We start from the raw sequence: 10,763 nt of genomic DNA, 5'->3' as shown, positions 1-10,763 counted from the left end.
GCTTTTGTAATGAATTGATCAGTATCATCAGCTGCACATGAAAACCGAGGAAGAGGCTATGGGAAACCTGATGGACAGCCATTGTTTAAAAATGCAGCTGAGGGGCTGGAAGGGTCCAGCAGTTAAGAGTGCTTGCTGCTTTTGCACAGGATCCGGTTTGATTCCCATAGAATGACTCACAACCATCTGTAACTACAGCCCCAGTCCCAGGGGATTTGACACCCTCTTCTGGCCTCCTTTGGCACCAGACATGCACATGGTATGCATAATACATGCAAGCAACGCCCTCATACCCATCAAGCAAATCTATTTTTTTTTCTTCTTTTAAGAACAGACAACACGAGGCAAAGTGGCACACGTCTGTAATACCAGCACTTGCGGAGGCAGAGGCAGACGTATCTCTGTGAGTTTGAGGCCAGCCTGGTCTACAAAGTGAATCTAGGACAGCCAAGGCTACACAGAGAAACCCTGTCTCAAAAACAAACAGATTTAAAAAAAAACAAAACAATACAACAAACAAAAAGAGCAGACAACTCAGGAGCCACAATGGGTGTCTGAAATGAGGATGGTCTCGTGGGACTAAGCCCATAGACCTTTGCCCCAGGTAGAGTCAAAATTCAACTGAAGCTTATATAGTTGATATCTGAAGAGTTGGAGAATTGCTTATTGTGAATGGAAAACCCCATGTCTTAATTAGCATCAGAAGTTTTTTTTTTTTTTTCTGTTTGTATCAGTTTGAAATATAGGACCAATGAAATGAGTATGTGCACACACATACACAATGAGACTGATAAGAAATTGCCCATGTGACTGGGAAGCTAAGGGTTATACCATCTGCCATCTGTATGCAGGAGACCAAGGGAGGCTGGTGGGAGAGAACAAAAGAGAATTATGGGTAGATCGTAACTCAAGCCTGACAGCCTGAGCCTGAAGCACAGGGGGTGGGGTGGGGGAGGAAGACCACCACCCCAGCTGTCATGCAGAAATGAAGCAGTTCCTCCTGGCCTTTTGTTCTATTCAGGCCCTCAACAGAGGGGGTTAGGCCTACCAGATCAGAGAGTCTGCTCTATCCAGCTTACCAATTCAATGCCAGTCTATTCCAGAAACTCCCTCATCGACATAATGAGAGGTAACACCAGACTTCTGGGTACCCGGAGCCCAGCTAAACTGACACATAAAAGTTCCCATTGCCATGAGGAGCTTTCTGTCACTGACTACCTCACTCCCCAGCAGTTTATTTAACCTGTCGGGCTGAGTGCTAGCTAGGTAGATTCTGTGTACCTTTCCCCCCAAACCCCTGTGTTCAGTGTCGATGGCAAGGCCCACAATAAAATTATGAATGAATGAACAATGAGTGAATGATACTAACGTTGAGAGGACCATTAGACAGACCCCGGAATCTGAAATGAGCTGGGTGTGTGGGTGCTATGGGTATGTGGGAGCTGGTTGCTAGGCTCACAGCTGTGAATGGATTTAGAGGGATGTATTTTCCTTTTTGAGTGGGATGGCTCGGGACAGTATTTTCCTTTTAGAGTGGGATGGGTGGGGACTGTATTTTCATTTTTAAGTGGGAGGGGTGGGAACTGAATCATCAACATGAAAAATGAAGGTTGGGTTTGGTGGCAACAGTTTTTTGGAAGGAGAAAGAGGCATGAAAAATTGAAATCAATCATCCTGTTATTTTAGGAATTGAACAAGGCAGCCCCTATAATCCTAGCGGCCATCCCAAACAAGGAAAAAATTAAAGAACTATCCGACGTTGGTCTACTAATAAGATTATAAGACAAAATGTTAATTGAATCAGGAGTAGATCTTCTCCAGAATTCAGACTCTGTTGGAGAACACATCTATTCTTCTAGGAAAATTCTCTCAAAGTTTATTTTGAATTCATTTTGGTACCTCTTTATAATTCTGAATATGAACAATTTGTGGTAAGCAGCAGCCTTTGTTGAAAAACAGTACACCAAAACCCCATTCTACACTGCATTCCTACATCAATTTACTCGTGGTTTAAGTATGAAGTGCCGCCCTGGAGATGTCTGTGTTTAATGGTTCTCAGCAGCGGTGCCATTTTGGGAGTTTACAGAAACTTGAGGAGGTAGGCCTCACTGGGTAGAACCTTCCCCATTCTCTGCCCTGTCCATCATGAGGTGAAGAAGTTCCTTCACCACACCCTCCTGCCAATGTGATATTCTGTCCAAGAGTGTGGGTCAAGCAACTATGGACCAAACCTCCTAAAACTGAACCAAAAAAAAAAGCCCTTCTTCTGTTAAGTAATTTTTATCAGATTCCTGGTTGTTGTTATAAATACAAACAAATCCAAAATTGTTTGATTTTTACCTATAAAGACTCAGGAACCAGATGCTGAGGTGAAAACCTGCTAGCTCAGGGAGACAGAGATAGCACCCAGCTGAACTTCCTACTTAGCTCACATCCTGAAGGAAAGAGCCAAAAGCCCAAGGCCAAAAGTTTGCTAGCTCACCTGACAGTCCAGGAAGAAAAAGCCAAAAGCTAAAAGCCAAAGAAAGCTCCAAAAGCTCCTTCTTCTCTTCTTCTCCACACTGTCTTAATTACCTTCTCTCACTGACCCTCCTCTCTACTTAATCCCTGCCATCTAGTTACTTGATCCACCTCTTGACCTAGGGTTAACTTTATTAAATCCTGTGTACAGAAAGCTCGTGGAATAAAGGTGTGAGTTAGGGCTGAACCACACTGAACAAGACACAGGTTTTTACAATTCACAACCCTCGAGAGTTCACAGTTGGAGCAAATATCCTGCCATACTTAGCCACAGTCACACCACCAAGTATGACACCTACCAAGTGCCCGGCACTGAGGTAGGTGATCAAGACTCAGCAGTCATCAAGAGAGACAGGTTTCTTGTCCTTTCCCAAGTATTTTTTGTAGATCCTCTTAAATATTTTTATTGATTATCTTATATTTTTAAGTTAATTATTAATTAATTAATTGCAAGCTATGGATTAAATCTAGGGCTTTGTGCATAATAGAAGTGCTTCTCATTCCTAATTTTTACTTTTTTTTTTTTTTCTTAAATTTCCTAGGCTGGCTTTGAACTCCCTCTGTAGACCAGATTGACTTTGAACTTTGATTTTCCTGTTTTGGCTGCCTAAGTAACTATGGCAATAGGCCTGGCTGGCCCTTTTAAAGAGCAAAACATTCTTTCTGAAAGATTCCTGTGGTGTATTGTAATTATTTATCCAAGGCCTACACTCTAGTCTTCTGTTGGGGACGTTGATTTACTTTATTTTTCTTCTTTTGGATAAATACAAATGTTTTGAATAAAAATACTGGAAGGACAGCTAATGTTATGATTCTCCAGTCTCCGTGCTTAAGTTCTTGGACTACAGCTGTGAGCCTGGTGCCTCCAGACAACGTTCTGAAGCTGGAGCTGGGCCTGTTGTGGTCATCTGATGAGTCACTCCCAGACCGACACGTTGAAAACCCAGCTTCCAAGGTCACAGAATGGCCTTTAGGAAGCAATTAAGTTATGAGGATTTCACTTCATGACTGAGATTAGGGTGCTTGTAAAGGAGACCCCAGAGAGCCAGGTGTCATGTGAGCCTTTAGTGAAATGATCCCTAAGGAAGCAGACCATCACCAGACCCCAAATCTACAAAGCCTTGATCTTGAATTTTCCAGCTTCCAGATAGCCGGGAAATAAAATTCCGTTGCTTCTAAGAAACCCACTTTAGCATGGGTGTGTTCTTTAACAGCCTACCTTCTCCTCTGTGTTTGTGTGTGTGCAACACTTAGAATATTTGGGCTTTTCCTCTAGTTAGGGAATCTTCCAGACCTCCCTTGGGAAATAGCGTTCCTCTCTCACTCTCATCCGTGGGCTCTGCCTGTCTCCAGAGCAGAAACTCAGCTTGCTCCTTCAGAATGCGGGCTGGGGTCCAGGCGAATAAACTAACTTTATCAGGAAGTAAAAGAAACTGTTAGGTTCGGGTGGAAGCCGAGAAAACTCACTTCAGAGAAGGAAGCTTAAAAAACAAAAGCTTTATTTTCTGTGCACGGAGGTGGCCAGTTTGGAATCTGAACCATGTCCCCCAAGAGAGATTGTACGACATTTTTAAAGGACGGGAACGCAAAGCGAAGGGGAGCACGGTGGGCTGTTGCACTGACCAATCATAGTTGCCACAAGGGGTTAAGCAAGGAAGTTAATGTAGGTGACTGGGCCTTATCAAGGTTACCTAGTTTCAGGGTCCAATTCAGCTTTTGTAGTTAGGCCCCCTCTAGGGACTGTGGGCTGAAATTTAGATAATAAGGGAACAAAGAGTGGGCAGATAACACATAGTCACTTCAGTCAGGACAGGCAACACATTTACAACTTGAGTGCCTTAGTCTAGATAATCCCCAACGTCCCTCTTCACATTCTTTACTGGTTAACAAAGAACCAGGATAGTGGCTGGTTCTTGGCCCTGGGAACATGAGTGCAGTTTTGTCTCTGTTATTAAGATAGAGGTTGTTCCTGAGAAGGACTGAGGCAGCTCTCTCCTAACAAAACCTGTGTTGGGGAAGATCAAGATTCTGGATCTAATAATTACTACTTGGCTTCAAGGCAGACCACTAATTACTACTTACCTAGAGGCATAGTTTCCTACAGCAACATTGTTAAAACAGCCTCCTCTGCTCCTAAAGCCAGAGTGGAACATGGCAGGAGGAAAATGGAGTTGAATAGGTGTGGGTGAGAAAAAGAATGCTTAGGTCAGATAGAAGGAGATGCTATTATTGGTGGTCAGAAAGTAGACAAGTTTGAGTGACTGAGCGAATCCTGGGTCTTTAAAGGAGTGGGGCTGGGGCAGGGGAATGGGTGCACAGAAGTCCTAGCAGTCCTTGAACGGTCAGGTGGGAGGAGCCCTCGAATTCAGGAAGCAAAGGAGAGCAAAACAGAGCAGAGCAAAGCAAAACAAAAGTGGTGTATGAAAAAAAATTCCCTGGGAGAGGTGCTGAAGTGTCCCAGGCTATGCGGAGTTGCTAGGTTCCGCAGAACGCTTGAAGAGAACCCCGGGGGACAGGGGTACCGCTCTGGGAAAGGCGGGAGGCTTCTCCTCCGTGGTGGTTTTGTCTTTTTCCAGAAAACCGTCCATCTTTTTAGGGCCAGGCTCTAAAAGTGGCATACAGCAACCCCACGCTGACTGGCTTCTGCTTTCTCGAAGATCTGATTGATCCTCACGCTGCCTTCTAGCGTTTCCTCTGTCCTTTTGCATCTTCTGTAGGCCCCGCAGGTGCCTCCCGGCCACACCAGCGAACCTGAGAAGGCAACCGGCTGCCTTTCCGGCTCCACCTTAGTCATCCTACACCTCGCCAGTCTCTTTCAAGTTACAGGCTGGGGGTGGGAGTGAAAGTGTTTGGAGTTCGAGGCTCCGACACAGGCACTGCACACAATCACTAGGCAACACAAACACTACGAAAACAACCTGGAATAAAAAAGGCCCCGACTGCCCGGTGCGGTGCAAGGCGCGGTAGGCGGCCGCTCCGACATCCCCCGGGTCCCCAGCCTCACCCAGGCCCGTGGGACACGCAGGTCCTGCCGCACAGCGGAGAGTGGACGTGGAGCAGCCGCGCCCCACGCAGGCGCAGGAGAAGCGAGGCGAAGACGTGGCAAGGGCGTGGCCTGGCAGATTTTTAGTTAGGAATCTAGCCACGGTAGGGGCGTGGTTTTGCCTGGGGACGAAATCGGGGGAGAGGAGTACAGTAGTAGCCCGGGAAGTGGCGGGTCCCGGGACGAGGCGGGGCTCCCAGGGCAGCGTCGCTGGGGGCGGGGCCCGGGTGGGTGTGTGGCCTTGGCCGGGGCGGGACGTGGCGTGGAGTGGCTGGGCCGGGTCGGGCTGGGCTGGGCTGGCCGGGGCGTTTCCGTTGCACTGAGCGGCGGAGAGTGCTGCCCTGTCAAGCTCGGCGTGTGCATCGGTCCTGCTCACCCGCAGCCTGCGCTCTGCCGTCCGGTGAGTAGCCGTGGTCCCGGGCGGCTCCTCCGCAGAGGGCGCAGGGCCCTTTTTTGGGGCGGGGGACCAGAGCTCCGGTGACCGTCTCTCTCTCTCTCTCTCTCCCTGCAGCCCCGGAGTACGTCTGACCGACAGCGTCATGGCCCAGGTAAGCCGTGCGCCCGCCCGATCGGGACCCTCCAGGAAGGCTGCAGAGCTGGGGGAGATGAAGCTGCCCTCGGAGTCTCTTGGTCTTTGCTCTCCCACTGCGCGTCCCGCTCTGTGCCCTCTCCTTGATCTCTTGGCGTCTTCCTCCGTGTCCTCTCCTGTTTCCTCCCGGAGTGTCCGGAACCGGCCCGGTGTTTCTCCCCGTCGCATTTGAATCAGGCCGCCCCAAATCCCGAGTTGCCAAATTTAGAACCGGAGCGAGAACAGTTCTCTTGGTCATGTGAGGGGAACGCCCTTTGGCTTCCCTTATTTTTTTTACTTTTCCCGCAGTTTCCTGTGCTTGAATACTGGGTGTGCGTGGGCGATTTCCATGGTGCTTCAGGGGACGTTTTCCCAGTGCACAGCACTGTTTGTTTAAAAAGAACCGACTGTTCATCAAACCTGCTTTTGTTGTTGCTGTTTCGTTTTCCACCAAAGAGCTGATTTTCCAAAGTAATGAACTCGCAAAACGGGTTCTGAAGTGAATTTGCCTTGGGACTCTTTCAGAAGTTGATTACCTAATAGGTTTTTGTTGTTATTGTTTTTTTAAAAAAATCTCCTAATATTTGTCAAGAGTAACAAAAGATCATATATAGTTGTTTTTTGTTTTGTTTTTCAAGACAAGGTTTCTCTATGTAGCCCTGGCTGTCCTAGAACTCACTTTGGTGGCCTCGAACTCACAGACATCTGTCTGCCTCTGCCTCTGTCTCCCAAGTGCCGAAACTAAAGACTTGTGCCACCCTCCTACCCCCAGCTTATATAGTATCTTTAAAAAAATTGATCATGTGAGTTATCATGTCTAAAATATTCCACCCTGAGGCCAGGGTGGTTATACCTGGAATCCCACATCCTGGAAGGTGGAGGCAGGAGGATCAGGAGTTAAAGGTCCTCTTTGGTTTTTAAGGACCTTGGCTTTATCAGACTGTCTCTAGAAACCAACCAAAAATTTCCACCCCTAAATGAATTTCACACATCTTGCCAATCTAACTGGCTTGTCAGAGTCCAGACAGTCTTTTTAAATAAATATTTTAGCCTTCTCAAACAATGCACTCTCCCTCCCTTCCTCCCTTCCTCATTAGTTCACCAGTCAGGTTACTCTGGTACAATTGGGTAAGACTTCACAGCTCTTTCTAAGAGACAGTGGAGGATCAAGATGATTTGTTAACTTTATTAAGTTTATACAGTGTTATTTTTCTGCTCTTGCTCGTAAGCACTTCTCTCATATTAATTATATGAATGGAACCTTGGACTTAGGCTCTTCAGCAATAAAGTGTGTGGGGTTTTTTTTTTGTGTGTGTGTGGGGGGGATTAGCTTAACTCTAAGGAGTTACTCTACCTTCATATGCTGATGAACACGGTAATGGACACGGTGATTAGCAGGCCTCACAGAACAGTTCCCTCCATTCTTGCCTGTTTAGCTTATTCTTCAGTATTTTGTAAGATTCCCAGTGATGTCTCAAGTGTTGTGGTTTTAGCAAAGCCCCCATGTGCAGCCCAGGTTGGTTTGAAACTTGCCTTGTACTCTAAGTTTGGCCTTCTCTTTCTCTGAGATCCCCTTGCCTCAGCCTCCCAAGTGTGGAGATGACAAATATGTATGTGCCACCACCACCAGCTTGAAATTTCCCAATCAGTTCTTTTACGAAATATCCACTCTTTATCCAAGAGCATGTTGAACTTTGCAGCTTTATCTGTAATCTCTGAAAACCACAAAAGTGAGATATTGTGCTAAAATATTTCAGATTGGGATAGTGTTTTCTATCTTGCATTTGGTGATGAGCAGAATGTCCACATTACATAAGTGCTATCCCTCCCTTCCCCTAGTGGTTTTGGGGACCAGGCCTCAGAGAGTTCAGTCTAGCTTTGAACTCAATATGTAGCAGAGGATGACTTTGAACTCTGATTCTCCTACCTCCCAAGTGCTGGATTACAGGTGTGCACCCCGTGCCTGGCTAAAACTGCTCATTGACGTCTGAAGCTTCCTTTGGATTCTGGTGCCGTTGTAGGAAAGCTGGAACTTCATGTTAGGTTTAAAGAGTTTCTTTTGTTGGACGAACTTTTGTTGACCCAAGGGGATAGGAACTGGAAACTACCATTCCATGACATCTGGAGAGTAAAGGCATCAGATTTTTATCTGAGAGGTGCGTGCTTCAGCAATTAAAAATGCATCGTTTAAATATTGATGTTTCTTGCTTATTGAAAACTTGAAATACAGTTTCCTACTGCAGCAGTTCTTCATATTTATTAACGTTGAATATGTCTTTATGTCTTCTGTATTAACATTTTTTTTTCTTTTACTTGTGTTGGGACTGCACCATTTATAAAAGTGCAAAAATCCAGAAGCAGGCACTTAAGGAGAACATGAGTATGACCATCTTTGCTAAGAATTTAACAAGAGCCAGGGGGAGGAGAGGTGGGGGTAGGGGACTGAGTGTGGGTGGTGCATGCCTTTGATCCCAGCGCTTGGGAGGCAGAGGCAGGTAGATCTCTGTGAGTTTGAGGCCAGCCTGGCCTACAGAGCAAGTTCTAGGATAGCCAGGGCTATACCACAGGGAAACCAGTTTAGAAAAAAAAAAAAAAAAAAAAGGAGGGTGCCTACGTCAGTCTCATGCATGCTCTCTCTGGGTGGCAGTTCAGTCTCTGTGATCCCCTATAGGCCCAGGTTAGTTGATTCTGTAGGTTTTCCTGTGGTATTCTTGACCCCTCTGGCTCCTACAATCCTTCTGCAGGGTCCCCCAAGCACCACCTAATGTTTAGCTGTGGGTCTCTTGCATCTGTTTCCATCAGTTGCCGGGTGAAACCTCTCTGATGACAGTTATGCTAGGCTCCTGTCTGCCATTATAGCAGAATAACACTACTGAGTCTGGGGTGGGCTTCCTCTCGTGGCCTGGATCTCAAGCTGGACTAGTCATTGGTTGGCATTCCCTCAATTTCTGCTCCATCCTTACTTCTGCATATCTTGTAGGAAGTGTTACGATATGTAATGATATGGAGGTCCATGCCAGGGTGTACCCCCTAAGAAATGATGCCATGCAACAGATCTGGTATAAAGAGGGCTTACTGGGGGAAAGGGTGGGGGACCTGGAGGAGTAGAGGCAGCGAACCATGTAGGCAGGCAGACAGAGGGGAACAGAGTCACGAGGTCAAAGAAGAGGGGACATTGGGCACAGAGAAGGACAGAAAAAGAGAGAGGGCATTCTGGAAACAAAGAGAGAGCTGGGAAGGGTCCTTTTATAAGGCGGGCACCTACCGCACCAGGTGATGATGTAAGACATTGCTAGGTCCCTGAGGGCAGGCCAGCACAATTACAGGCAGGACAAATTCTAGGTCGAAGGTTTTGTGGCTGGTTAAGTATCCCAATCCTGCCATTGGAATTCTTGCCTTGTTACAGGAGATGGCTAGTTCAGGCTCCCTCATTGCTAGGAGTCTTAGCAGGGTCATCCTCATAGATTCCTGGAATTTTCCATTGCCCTAGGTTTCTAAAGTATCACAGAAATGCACACCTTTCACACACACACACACACACACACACACACACACACACGCCCTCTGCACATATGTAACATCCTTGTGGCTTGGTCTTCATGCGGGACTCCTAACAGTGGAAGCAGGGGCTGTCTCTGACTCTGTTGGGTGCCTTTGAAACCCTTTTCCCTCACTGAGCTGCCTTGTCTAGCTTCAATAGGAGTAGACAGATGTGCACAGTCTCACTGCAACTTGATATGCCCAGGCTGGTTGATATCCATGGGAGGCCTCCCCTTCTCTGAGGGGAAAAGGAGGAGGAGTGGATTGGGGGTGGGGATGAGGTGGGGAGGCAGGAAGGACTGGGAGGAGAGGAGGGAGAGGAAACTTCAGGATATAAGGTAAATTTAATAATAATAATAGAAAAATACCCAACAAAAGCACAAAACTAAGAGAAAGGAAGGAAGAAAGAAAGAAAGAAAGAGAAAGAAAGAAAGAAAGAAAGAAAGAAAGAAAGAAAGAAAGAAAGAAAGAAAGAAAGAAAGAAAGAAAGGAAGGAGTTATCTCTAGTTACTACCTTGGACCCTCTCTTTTCTCTCCTTTGTCATATCTATTTTTTCAGTTACATATTTTTCAGCTGCATATTCTAATTTTTATTAATTAAATTTCTTTGACAATTTCATGAATGCATATGAGGCATTCTAGTTACTCTTACTCCTTTTTATATCTCCCACCCACCTCTCCCGCCCCTGCCTCTTCCCTACCAGTCTCTTTCCCACACTCATATCTTTTTTTTTTTTTTTTTTTTTGAGACCAAATGAGTTAAACTATGGCTGTCTGAGGGTTCACGAGCTTATAACAACCTGTCTGAGCCTGGTGGGCTCAGCAGTGTATTTTACCTCAATCCTGTCAGAACAGGAAATAAAACTGTGGCAAAAGAACATACTGAGAGCTGTGGAGTTTTATATCATCATGTTCACCAGACATACCCAGAACACTAAGAATCCATGATCCGTTTTCAGTTTAGTCCTGGTCTCTCTGCATCAATTGCTTGACAGCTTGACAAATGAAATAGTTTAATGATGGCTTTCTCGGTATTCTTTAAAGAAAACACAGTGGTTAATTTACTTTCTCTGATACCCAGTACCTGTAAAC

General features: G+C 46.1%; 1 protein-coding gene across 1 annotated transcript in view; it reads left to right on the top strand.

The window, feature by feature from the left end:
• Window positions 1–5,781: 5,781 nt before the first annotated feature.
• Window positions 5,782–10,763, top strand: part of Anxa5 (annexin A5) — a 30,103-nt gene continuing 25,121 nt past the window's right edge. Inside the window, exons 1-2 of the mRNA XM_021655155.2 lie at window positions 5,782–5,963; window positions 6,075–6,111. Coding sequence (XP_021510830.1) covers window positions 6,103–6,111 — 9 coding nt within the window. The 5' untranslated portion in view covers window positions 5,782–5,963; window positions 6,075–6,102. The remainder of the gene's footprint in view (window positions 5,964–6,074; window positions 6,112–10,763) is intronic.

This window comes from Meriones unguiculatus, chromosome 2 (assembly GCF_030254825.1).
Source record: "Meriones unguiculatus strain TT.TT164.6M chromosome 2, Bangor_MerUng_6.1, whole genome shotgun sequence".
In the NCBI taxonomy this organism is placed as follows: domain Eukaryota; kingdom Metazoa; phylum Chordata; class Mammalia; order Rodentia; family Muridae; genus Meriones; species Meriones unguiculatus.
Note: the sequence above shows the minus strand (reverse complement) of the source record. Positions and strands in the feature narration are given on the sequence as shown.